The sequence below is a fragment of the Centroberyx affinis genome, unplaced genomic scaffold (assembly GCF_046629955.1).
Source record: "Centroberyx affinis isolate AG114_WGS23_722 - 3 ecotype Tasmania unplaced genomic scaffold, CSIRO-AGI_Caff_v1 ptg005488l_1, whole genome shotgun sequence".
NCBI lineage: Eukaryota > Metazoa > Chordata > Actinopteri > Beryciformes > Berycidae > Centroberyx > Centroberyx affinis.
The window spans coordinates 117,501-130,250 of record NW_027282753.1 but is presented as its reverse complement, the minus strand read 5'-3'; the positions used below and the strand labels follow the sequence as shown (position 1 = coordinate 130,250).

Genomic DNA, 12,750 nt, shown 5'->3' with positions numbered 1-12,750 from the left:
TGCATGAAGTCACCAATAAATGAACTTGAACTCGAACTTGTACTCTTCAATATGGACGATCGTCTTCTTTCCCCCATGACGCGGCACATGTAACATCCCAAGACTTAAAAAAAAGTCTCTTGGTGCCATGACCTAAACCCAACAGGAAGTCGGCCATTTTGAATTTATTGTGACATTTTTGTGCATTTTTTGCCATTTGCAGGGGTCATACTTTAACAAACTCCTCGTAGGAGGTTAATCGGATCCACCTTGAGTTTTTGGTGAACGGCGTGGGCGTGGCAAGGCGTCGAATTTCCATTTTTCGCCACGAAACAGGAAGTGGTTTGTAACTTGACTGTACATGGTCAAATCTGCCCCAAACTTCACATGTTTGATAACAGTCCCGGCCTGAAGACATCTACATGCCAATATTCAGTTACAGTCATAGCGCCACCTACTGGCAACAGGAAATTACATGTTTTATACTTTGATGTACTCCTCCTAGCGGGTTGACCAGATCCACCTCAAATGTGGTCAGAAAACCCTTAAGACCTTGATGATGCTTTACTGTGAAGATTGGGAGTTTTCATCGAACGGCGTTCCACCCGATGACGCGGTGGTTGGTTGAACGTATCTACTTAGGCTTGCGCAACTCGGCAGTGTCTCCGCTAAAACCTGGAAGCCAAAGTCCGGCGTAGAGCGGCTGAGTGAACGTGGTGCGGACTCTGCAGAGGAGAGTCGTGGTTTCAGAGACGCTGTAGAAGGACAGAAGACCCGCGCTGTGATCCAGGTACACTCCAACTCTGGAGGACGGAGGGCCTCGGATGGGAGTCTTGATGCCGTTGTGTTTGAATTGATAGCTATTTTTGCAGCAATCTAATGACCCAAGATTTGCTGTTGCATCCAAGTTGACCAGCCTTTCCCTGCTCTGCGGATGTCCTTGTCCGTGTGCTCCCGCTCCACTCCACCTCCCAGTAACATCGTCCGGTCAGACCCTCTGCACTCAGGACCTGCCACCATTCAGTAAATCTGCCTGGGTGACAACAATATAACTCTTTTTTTACCGTTAATGTTGCTTTCCTGTTCCCCCTCAGATAATGACAGATGTGCGTGCGCTGTGTTTGGAATCATCCTGATTTGACGTGGACATCTTAAGAGTTCAGCTCTGGTCTTCGGCTCTTGTTGTGGCGGTGAAACGTCCGCTTTGGTCGCTGTCGGTGAGATTTTAGGCCATTCTTGGCTGATAATGCCCTGTACTTTATCTCTGGCCTCTGACGCCGCTGCCGTCACGTCCTCAAAGCGCCGCAGAGGACGGGTATTGGCGGCGGGTAAGTCTGTGGATTCACTGAGACGTGAGAGGGAAGTGTACCTCTGTAAGAACTGGGTGTGATCCTCTGTGCGTGAGAGCCGCTCCAGCTCGGCGTCTTTCCTCCTCAGTTCGGCGATCTCCCGCTCCAGCTTCTCCTGAAGTTCTTCGGCCCGACTCGCCTCCGCTTTCTGCTGGGATCTGATCTGCTCCTTCACCTCAGAGCTTCTTTTCTCGATGAGACGGACCAGCTCGGTGAAGATCCTCTCGCTGTCCTCTGCCGCTTTATCAGCAGAAAGATTCATAGCCTCCGCTTCCTGTTGAAGCGCATTCACGCCTTTCTCTCTCTCCTGGATTCTCTGCTGGATTTTTTGCCGACTCACCCCGAGCTCTTTCTGCCTCTCAGTCCTTTCTGCTGCAGCTGAGACTGTGTCGTGGCCTTTATGTTCATCCATGGAGCAGAGATGACAGATACACTGCTGATCAGTACGGCAGAAAATCTTCATCACCTCCAGATGTTCTCCTGGAGTTTCACGGTGGCTTCGACCAGCTTGTGTTTCTTTAATGGAGCTGCGTCATAGTGAGGCTGGAGGTGCTGCTCACAGTAAGAGGCCGGACACACCAGACAGGACTTGAGCGCTTTCAGCTTTCTCCCGGTGCAGACATCGCAGGCCACATCTCCCGGTCCGGCATAGCAGCGATCAGGAGGAGCAGCTTGGGGTCCTGTCTTCCTCAGTTCCTCCACTATATCTGCTAACATGGTACTTTTCCCCAGGATAGGCCTCGGTGTGAAGGTCTGTCTGCACTGGGGGCAGCTGTGGGTTTCCTTCTGATCCTCTTCATCCCAGCAGCTTTCAATACAGCTCATGCAGTAGCTGTGCCCACAGGGAATAGTCACCGGATCCTTCAGTAGATCCAGACAGATCGAACAGCCGAATTTTGCCCGGTCCAGCCAAATTCCTCCTTGCTGCGCCATTTCACAGTGAATGCCAGTTTCCACTCTCTCTCTCTCTCTCTCTATCTGAGAGACCAGGAAGAAGAGGGACGGGTCATGAGCTTCTGCTTCTGAAGAGGAGCGGTTTTAAAGCGGTAGTGTGTATTTATCCCTCGTTTACAATATGAGGTGAAGCTTATGACAAATAAAAATAAAAATAGTTACACTTGGGGTCAATGATCTCGCTAGGATATTAAAAAAACACAACACTAACACTGCAAAGATGAACAACAAATCTTTATTTTTATCCCCAATGGGCTCCTGTAGAGTATTTACTGCTATGGGCCTCCATGTTCTGCTGCTCAATGTACTATGGGGTTTTAATATGCCACTTCATGGATGAAAAATGGGCCTAACCCTCCTTTTGGTCTGTTCCCAATGCAATTTATAGTTTAAAGTGCTTTACATGTTTAGAAATGTATTTTATGTTTGTGTTATTAACATAATTAATGTGTAGGAATTGTGTAGGCTGTTTCTTATGAAGGAAGAGGCCATTTTTAAATCTCAGCCCGACTCCCGCCGTTCCCCCGCTCGTGAGTCCGTAACCTGGCAACAGCCAATGAACACACACAAGGAGGAGAGAGAGAGAGAGAGAGAGAGAGAGAGAGACAGAGAGAGAAATGCCTGTTGGCTCTAGTTTTAATTGTGTTATTCTCCCTTTCATCAAGCAGGAAAATACGGAGCAAATCGCGTTCTGTAAGGGATTATTCTGTATTATATGGAACTGTCGCCTCTTCTTTGTCTTCTGACGTGTTCCTAATTTATTTTTCAGGTCTGGGTCATCTGTTATTCCCCGGTGAACCATGTCTTCCTCCTCCTCCTCTTCCTCCTCCTCCTCCTCCTCCTCTTCCTCGGAGCTGCCCTACTTCTGTCCTCGTTGTGGCGACGGCTTTCGTTTCTCCTCTGTGGCTGAGCTGCGAGCTCACCTGGTCAGCCGACACACCTACGAGACCCTGCTGGTGCTGTCACAGGTGGGGCGACACACACACACACACACATACACACACATTGTAGTTTTAGTTATATCAACATTTCCCTGAGGCAGAGCTGCTCTGGAGGCAGAAATAATCTGATTGGTTGAGTTAAACCTCAGTGGGCGGAGCCAAAGAACCCCAGTTTTTCTGGCTAAGTAACATCAAACTGAAGCTCAGTGAAAAAGACAAGAGGAAGCTAATATTATGAAGCCTAGCACTCTGCTACTAACTGAAAAAATACAGTCTTTCCATACTAAGTTATCTAGGTTAGCTAGTGAGCTAGCTGAGCTTCAAGTTCAAACTAGCCATACTAGTTTATAGCTATCTAGGTTGGCTAATAAGCTAGCTGCCGATGTCATGGTCATGAATGGATGAAAAAAAAAATGTTTGTCATTTATATTTTTTATTTATATTTTGACCAGATTTCCTTCTTTGCTATTCAAGTTTGCCAGTTAACATGCGCTCTGAAAAACTGAGGCTCTTTGGCTCCGCCCACTGAGGTTTAACTCAACCAATTATTTCTTCCTCCGGAGTAGCCCAGCCTCCGAGAAATATAACAACTACAACTCCAATCTGGCACACACAGATACAGTAGACTATACATATCAGTCTACATTAAGGCTGAAAGATATTGACAAAAAATTGAATTGCGATTATTTGACAGAATGTTGCAATTGCGATCTAAGTTTTTCTTGTCATCAATTTTTTTGAAAATTGATGACAAATTGATGATGAATACTTATTTGCTAAAGAGCTAAATAGATGTTAGTGTGTAGGATTTACTGAGTTGATGAAAGGTTTTCACCAATATTGCACTTGATTCATGGACCAAAGATTACCTGCAGCTCTAAAACACCTTGTTCAGAAATCCCATTTGGACACAACTCTCTCTGCAGCCTCTGCTATTTGGAAATTGCTGAAGTTCATATTGCGATATCGATTTATTTTTTGATTAACTGTTCAGCTCTAGTCTACATACAGTATGTACATTCAACATGAAATCCTACCTATAACCATCTCTCCTCTCAGGCTCGGGCTCGAAGCTCCAGACCTGGTGCTCTCCTCCCACTCCCCGGCCCCGCTGTATCCCAGAATCAGAGCTCTTCTCTGGGCATGGAGCCCCACAGCCTCCCCTTGCCTCTGGCCTGCCTGGATCTCGCCTCGTCGTCTGCCTCGATCCAGCTGCTCAGGGAAATGTTTGGCCGTTCGGGACGCGTTCTTCCCGGTTCTGGACACCCAGAGGGCCCCTCCACCGCTCTGGCCCTCCCCGGCTCCCTGGAGCCTTTCCCCGGGGAGAAACTGGGCGATGTGGGCTTCGAGCTGGGCCTGGGGCTCGGGTTGCGCCCGGTGGGGGTCGGGCTGGAGGAGAGGCTGGGGCTCGGGCTGGACCACAAAATTGCCAGGACGTTCGCAGAGGTGGAGGAGAGGGTGAACCGTCGCGTGGGACAGCTGAAGGTGGAGTTACAGAGGAGGGAGGTGGAGCTAGAGCAGCAGAGGCGGGACGGGGAGCGACTGGGGAGGGAGAAACAGGAAGTGGAGGAGAGAGCGGCGTACCTGTCCAGACAGGTGGGGGGAACTCTGATGTCAGAACATTTCTATGGTGACAGCTGGTACAGATACACAGAGAAAGGCTAAACAGAAAAAAACGTATCATCTGCAAACCTGTAAATCTTTCTTTCTTTCTTTCTTTCTTTCTTTCTTTTTTCTTTCTGTCCATCTATCTATCTATCTATCTATCTATCTATCTATCTATCTATCTATCCATCTAAAAAACTGCAAAAACCATGCTAGTGACACACCCGTCCCTCGATATTAGCTTCCCATCCAAACCGGGACATTTTTGATTTTCTATCAATCAAATCTAATTAGTATATTTGTTAGCTTGACTTTTACATATTTTTTTGTTTCTGGTGTCAACGGACTGTAAAATGGTAAGAATTAATTACATTGAAAAGCTAACAGGTATACAGAGAGACTGGTAGCATGGCTAGCCAGTTAGCTATAGCCCGCTGTAATGCTAACAACTATAAAGAGAGCCTGGTAGCACAGCTAGCCATTTAGCTATAGCCCGCTGTAATGCTAACAGCTATAAAGAGAGACTGGTAGCATGGCTAGCCACTTAGCGTTAGCCTGCTGGTGCCTGAATGGACTGTGTGGATCTATACCAGTGTGAAACTAGATCAGAATTGAGCAAAAAAATATTGTTTTTTACCATAATTTACCCAAGAATTTGAATTTGAATACAGATATAACATATGGAAAGATTTAATATTTGGAGTGTTTTACGAGTGTTACGATTTTGATCCGTCAGGTCTCTGCTGCCATGGAGATGATGGAAGAATTAAGGGAAGATCTGGAAGGAAAAGAGAGAGAGCTGGGCGAACGACAACAGTCAGTATCTCTGTATATCTATCTACATTTCTGTCTGTCTGTCTCTCTATCTGTGTATTTAGGATATTAGGGAAAACGACATCGACTCTGCATCCTCCATTGTTTCTCCTTCACCTGGTGGATCTGGAGGGAAATCTGCTGGATCGCTTTACGGCACAAAACAGGAAGAGGTTCTGTTCTTCCAGAGCAAACGGAGCTAAAGCTGAAAGAGTTTCTGGCAGCAGATGGTGGAAGGAGGGGAAAGGAAGATGGAGAAATCACTTCCAACATGTTGAAGCAACGGGGCTGATGGGAAATGTAGTCTTGATGTGGAGAAACACGAGAACTAACAATACTACTGGAGTGAGATAGACGACCAATCATCTCCAACATGCTCTCATTGGTTTATAGTCATGTAAACCAAGCCAAGGCCGCACCATTCATTTAATAAATATATACCGATGGTTAAAATTAAACATATTTCTATTCTGCAGTATTCAGCATCTGACTGATTCTGCTTTTATTATTATTTTTAAGATGCATCACTCCCCCAATTTATACTGCACAGTGTTAGTATACAGTAATAATATCATATCATATCATTTTATACAGTATGAATACTCGCAGTACACGGCTGCAGTATTCTGTACAGAACGGGAGAAACAACAACATGATGCAGAGACAGAGGACACGTCACGTTTAGTCTGCCTCACTGGACACACACACACACACTCACACACACACACACACACACACACACACAGCTGAGGCCGGGTCTGATGATAAATGTAAGATGACAGGGAGGCAGAGCGGCCCCCCCAAGGGGACGAGAGCCACTGTGTGTGTGTGTGTGTGTGTGAGTGTGTGTGTGTGTGTGTGTGTGTGTGTGTGTGTGTGTGTGTAAGGGTGAGAGAGTTCAGCAGTCACTCTGAGTTTGTGCAGCTCTATATATCCATACATCTACATCTAGTCATTTATTTTTCATGCAATTATGTGTGTGTGTGTGTATTCATGCGCACTGTCTGTGTGTATCACAGCTATATATCTCTTTATATCTACAGCTGTTTTTTTTGTGTGTGTATTTCTGTACTATATTTATACGATACTGTATATACATATATACAGTATATATTCATTTATCTGTCATGCAATTGTGTGTGTAAATATTTTGTGTTTGTTTGAGGATCATACTGGATTTATCTCTTTAATCCTTTTTGGATTACTAATAGACTTTAGTAAACTGAGTAAACAAATATATATATTCACATTTATATATATCTATATCTACTTCTCTATACATTTTCTTGTCTTGGAATTGTGTGTGTGTGTATTTGTATTTGTATATATCTAGATCTATATTTTGTTTATTTGACATGCATTTTAAAATGTGTGTGTGTGCGTGTGTGTGTGTGTGTGTGTGTGTGTGTGTGTGTGTGGCCCTGAGAACTGAGTACTATGTTTTGTATTGTGAAGACCTATGCCACTGGTCCATGATTTTGTGAATGTACTCTACTGCACCTTCAATATTTGTGTCCTTGTACCGTTTTCTTCTATGTGGACATAAACAAATTGTTAAAATGTGTGTGTGTGTGTGTGTGTGTGTGTGTGTGTGTGTGTGCTGTAGGGAGATGGTGGACATCGAGTGTTTTCTGAGGGAGACGGCAGAGAAAGAGGCCGAGGCCAAAGCCAGACTGCAGGTGACTCTGCTGTCTGACCAGCTGACTGCATTCATACTATTTTATTTATGTTGTTTTCCCGTGATAATAACTTAATTTTCTTTGTTTTCTCAAGATATGGGGTTATTTATCAAATCAAATCAAATCAGATCAGACTTTATTTATATAGCGCCTTACATGAAAAATTGCAATACAAGGTGCTTAACAATACAATGAAAATACAATAATTCAGCGAAAATAAACGGTAATCTAAGGAAATGATAGTATAAGAAATAAGAGACATGGTAGAACAGAGAGACCAGTGTAGAAGAGTAAAAGAGGGTAGATTAAAATAAAAATGGATTAGGAGAATGCTAAGATAAAAAGGTATGTGTTAAGATTTGTTTTAAAGCTGTTTACAGATTGTGATGTCCTCAGCTCCTCTGGCAGGCTGTTCGTTATCTCAAAAAAACACGTTTTGGTTCCGCAAGATAATGAGAAAATCTTAATATAAATGAATCAATTACCTCAGGAAAACAATGTTTAATTTTTTTGAGATAATGAGAAAATGTGTTTCCAGGTGTTCATCGAGACGCTGCTGGAGCGGGCGGACCGGGCGGAGCGGCAGCTGCTGCTGCTCAGCTCACACACACACACACACACACACACACACACACACACCGCCGCCGCCACGCACACGGCGGCAAACACACACACGCGGCGGACGGTCCCGGTCACGCCGACCCGTACGCAGACGGACACGCGGCCGTCCCGGGCCGGGGCGGACGCAGTCTGGACGGCAGCGCCGATGACATCGTCGGAAACAAGATCCAGGAAGCCTTCGGCAACCGGGTGAGAGGGAGCGAAGGAAACGGAGACAAACCAATATCGTGACGTGAAAATTAAAGGAATAGTTCACCCAAAAATGGAAATTCAGTCATTATCTGCTCACCCCCATTCCGATGGAAAGTCCGGTGAAGTTTCTTAGTCCACAAAACAGTGTTGCAGTATTCTCCGAAACAAGCGAAGTTGCTGGGGACTTAAGTAAAAAAATCAACCGAAAAAAAAACTTAAAATGCCTCCATACAGCTCGTCCAGCGTAATCCAAGTCTCCGGAAGCCCCGAGATCCCAAATTGACTTGAAAAGACGTAATTTACACCCTTTTTTTTTTAGCTGAAATCTTCACTGTAGCCGCTGAGCTCAAAGGTGCGTACATGCTCCGCTAGACGAGATCAACGAGAACTCGCGATCTCTCCGTACCTCCGTGTTTACACTGCTGCCCAGAAGCTAGCGTCACACAACAGAGAGAGAGCTCTGATGAAGTTGCAGCAACAAGTTCCTCTGTCGGATCTAACGTTACATTTTTTGGTCTTTGATCTGTTACCTAACTGTTGTAGCTTGGGATCAAACTTGGGATTTCGGGGCTTCTGGAGACTTGGATTACGAGCTGTATGGAGCCATTTTGTGTTTGTTTTTTTTGGTTGTTTTTTTTTACATTTTTAAAACAAGTCCCCAGCAACTTCGGTTGTTTAGGAGAATGCTGCAACGCTGTTTTGCTGTGAAGCTCCAGGACTGTTTTGTGGACTAAGAAACTTCACCCGACTTTCCATCGGCATGGGGGTGAGGAGATAATGACTGAATTTTCATTTTTGGGTGAACTATTCCTTTAATGCCGCATTCCATTTTGAAACAAGAAAAGTCATCAGTGAAGTTGATTTCTTGCTTTCTCATTTAAAGGAAAAGTCAAACCCTAAAACAGTTTGATATCAGAAAATGTTTCAGTGGTAAACGTCAGGTTTAGAAACTGAAGTCTCACCAGGAGACACAAAATGTCCGCCAGAAAGACAGAGGGATAAAACTGTTAAAAACAAAGGATGATGATGACTGAGCGACAGCTAACTCTTCTCCTCCTTTCCTTTCCCCCCTTCTCTGGCTTCATCCTTCTCTTCTTTCCTCCTCTGTTTCCTTGTCCTCCTCCTCGTCTTTTTCCTTCTGTCTCTATTCCTCCTCTTCTCCTCCTCGTCCTTCCTTTTCTTCTCCTCCCTCTTATTCTGTTTTTCTCCCTCTCCCCTTCCTTCTTCTCCTCTTTCTCCTTCTGTTTCTCCTCCTCTTCTTTCTTTCCTTCTTGTCCTCTTTCTACTTCTGTTTCTCTTACTCTTCTTCCCTTCCTTCTTCTCCTTTTCCTCCTCCTCCTCCTGTTTCTCTTCTTTCCCTCCTCCTACTCCTTCTGCTCCATCTGCTTTTTTTTTTTCCTTTTTCCTCCTCCTCCTTCCCATCCTTCTCTTCCCCCTTTTATTTCTCTTGCTCCTCTTGTTTCCCCCTATCCCTTTCCTCTTCTTCCTCTTCTTCCTCCTCCTCTTCCTCCTCCAGAGGAGTTACAGTGTTTCTGGTTCCTACAGATTGGGAGAGCAGCTCTACAGCCACCATCACTACAGGTGTGTGTGTGTGTGTGTGTGTGTGTGTGTGTGTGTGTGTGTGTGTGTGTGTGTGTGTGTGTGTTCTTTATTCTGATTTAGCTTTTTGTTATAATAAATTCTTTGAGTCATTATGGTTCCAGATAGAACCAAGGAACCCTTAGAGAACCATACTGGTACATGCTACTCTTTTTTTTTTTTTTTACTTAACTGTGTATATTTGACTAACGTATCCCACCTCTCTCTTTCTCTTTCTCTCTCTCTCTCTCTCTCTCTCTCTCTCCCAGTGGTCTTGCTGCTGGTCGTCTGCGGACCTTGTCTCTGGGTTCGGGGGGGTGGGACGGTGAGGGGGGGCTGGCCCACCTCCACCCCCCTCCCTGCACGCCCCCCTGGCCCCGGAGAGAGAGACTCTGGTACGTAACAAGAGTGAGGAACACACCAAGTTTTTTTTTTTTTTCTTGTCTTTAAGTGATGAGAACAGAGACACCGAAATCACCCACCTGTCTCCAGTAGATTATTAGCTCCATGCTAACACTTTAGCATCTGCTATGTTGAGTGATAGTAGCTCCATGCTAACACTTTAGCATCTGCTATGTTGAGTGATAGTAGCTCCATGCTAACACTTTAGCATCCGCTATGTTGAGTGATAGTAGCTCCATGCTAACACTTTAGCATCCGCTATGTTGAGTGATAGTAAAACATGAGAAAGTGAAACATGAGCACAGAGGAAAGTAAGTAAATAAGTTGTATTTGCTTTTAAAAGCAAATACAAATATTTAGTATATTTAGTAATATTTTGTTTTTTCTAAACCTTTTGACAGTTTCGGCGTTCAGTGTTTGATTTTGGAAGTGAAAAATATTGTGTATGAATATCAACTTCTTTTTTGTTTGTTTTCTTCCCTTTCTTTTTCTCTTCTACTTTACTTCTTGTTCTTCTTGTTCCTCTTCTCCTTTTTATTTTTCTACTCCTCTCCCTCTTTATCCTTTACGTCTCATTCTTGTTGTTCTTCATCTCCTCCTTTCACTTCTCTCCTCTCTCCTTATTCTTGTATCTCTGCTTGTTCCTCCTCTCCTGTTCCTTCTTCTTCTTCTTCTTCTTCTTCTTCTTCTTCTTCTTCTTCTTCTTCTTCTTCTTCATTTCCAGGGTAGGGGAGGCAGGATGGGGGAGAACGTGGAGCAGAAGAAACTGTCGTCACCACAGCACCGAGGAAGAGGAGGAGGAGGAAGAAGAGGAGGAGGATGAGGAGGAGGAGGAGGAAGGGTTATGGAGCACCGCTGAGATGAGAAGGCATGTGTTCGCGAGGAGGACACACACACCTGAGACAGGTGAGACCAACACACACACACACTCACACACACACCACACACACACACACACACACACACACACACACACACACACACAGCAGGAAAGGATTAGGTAGAGGATACACAACTAGAAACAGGAAGTGAAATAGCGTGTTGGTAATTAAAGGTGTGGGCAATGAGACGCTGACGGCAACTGGACACTAACAGCAATGAGACGCTGATGGTATCCACGCGCTGATGGCAACCAGATGCTAATGGCAATGATGCACTGATGGCAATGAGACGCTGATGGCAACCAGACACAAACGGCAATGAGGCAGTGACAGCAATTAGGCACTGATGACAACCAGACACTGTTGGCAACCAGACGCTGATGGCAACCAGACACTGATGGCAACCAGACGCTGATGGCAACCAGACGCTGATGGTATCGATGCACTGATGGCAATGAGACGCTGATGGCAACCAGACACAAACGGCAACAAGGCGCTGACAGCAATGAGACGCTGACAGCAACCAGACACTAACAGCAATGAGACGCTGACAGCAACCAGACGCTAACAGCAATGAGATGCTGATGGCAACCAGACGCTAACGGCAAAACAAGGCGCTGACAGCAACCAGACGCTGACAGCAACCAGACGCTAACAGCAATGAGATGTTGATGGCAATGATACACTGATGGCAATGAGACGCTGATGGCAACCAGACACAAACGGCAACAAGGCGCTGACAGCAACCAGACGCTGACAGCAACCAGACGCTAACAGCAATGAGACGCTGACGGCAACCACGCGCTGATGGCAACCAGACGCTGATGGCAACCAGACACAAACAAGGCGCTGACAGCAATGAGACAATGATGGCAACTAGATGCTGAAGGAAACCAGACGCTGTTCCTCTGGTGGAGCTTCTCTGCCTTTTCTGTTCAAACACTCTGGATGCAACAAGCTGACAACAAGAAAGTTTTCGTTGCTATCCTGACTGTTTCCATGACGATCTGTCACGTTGCCGAGGAATGAAACCTGTTCATCTGCCAGGCAACGTGACGAAATAATAACAAATAGGAAAAATACAAAACACTTAAAATCTGATCTGAGTGTTGGAATGTGGTTTCAATCTGATCTGAAAACAGATTCCATGTGCATTTTCCTCTCCTTCTTCCTCTCCTTCCTTATCTCCTCTCCTTTCTTCCTCTCCTCTGCTCTCCTCTCCTTTCCTTACCTCCTCTCCTTTCTTCTTCTCCTCTGCTCTCCTCTCCTTTCCTTACCTCCTCTCCTTTCTTCCTCTCCTCTGCTCTCCTCTCCTTTCCTTATCTCCTCTCCTTTCTTCCTCTCCTCTCCTCTCCTTTCTTCCTCTCCTCTCCTTTCCTTTCTTCCTCTCCTCTCCTCTCCTCTCCTTCTTCCTCTCCTCTCCTCTACTTTCTTCCTCTCCTCTCCGTTCCTTTCTTCCTCTCCTCTCCTCTCCTCTCCTCTCCTCTCCTCTCCTCTCCTCTCCTTTCTTCCTCTCCTCTCCTCTCCTCTCCTTTCCTTTCCTTTCCTTTCTTCCTCTCCTCTCCTCTCCTCTCCTCTCTTCTCCTCTCCTCTCCTCTCTTCTCCTCTCCTTTCTTCCTCTCCTCTCCTCACCTCTCCTCTCCTCTCCTTTCTTCCTCTCCTCTCCTTTCCTTTCCTTTCCTTTCCTTTCCTTTCCTTTCCTTTCCTTTCCTTTCCTTTCCTTTCCTTTCCTTTCTTCCTCTCCTCTCCTCTCCTC

The 12,750-nt window shown here is 45.4% G+C and overlaps 1 protein-coding gene and 1 pseudogene across 1 annotated transcript in view; one reads left to right on the top strand and one right to left on the bottom strand.

Annotated features, from left to right (window-relative positions):
* Window positions 1–613: 613 nt before the first annotated feature.
* LOC139667391 (E3 ubiquitin-protein ligase TRIM65-like) lies at window positions 614–2,261 on the bottom strand (annotated as a pseudogene).
* An 821-nt stretch (window positions 2,262–3,082) lies between these two features.
* The window catches only part of LOC139667390 (F-box only protein 41-like), a 16,988-nt gene continuing 7,320 nt past the window's right edge, over window positions 3,083–12,750 (top strand). Inside the window, exons 1-9 of the mRNA XM_071546842.1 lie at window positions 3,083–3,250; window positions 4,283–4,819; window positions 5,565–5,644; window positions 7,248–7,320; window positions 7,859–7,943; window positions 8,006–8,130; window positions 9,650–9,714; window positions 9,981–10,106; window positions 10,838–11,019. Of these exons, the coding sequence (XP_071402943.1) occupies window positions 3,083–3,250; window positions 4,283–4,819; window positions 5,565–5,644; window positions 7,248–7,320; window positions 7,859–7,943; window positions 8,006–8,130; window positions 9,650–9,714; window positions 9,981–10,106; window positions 10,838–11,019 (1,441 nt within the window). The remainder of the gene's footprint in view (window positions 3,251–4,282; window positions 4,820–5,564; window positions 5,645–7,247; window positions 7,321–7,858; window positions 7,944–8,005; window positions 8,131–9,649; window positions 9,715–9,980; window positions 10,107–10,837; window positions 11,020–12,750) is intronic.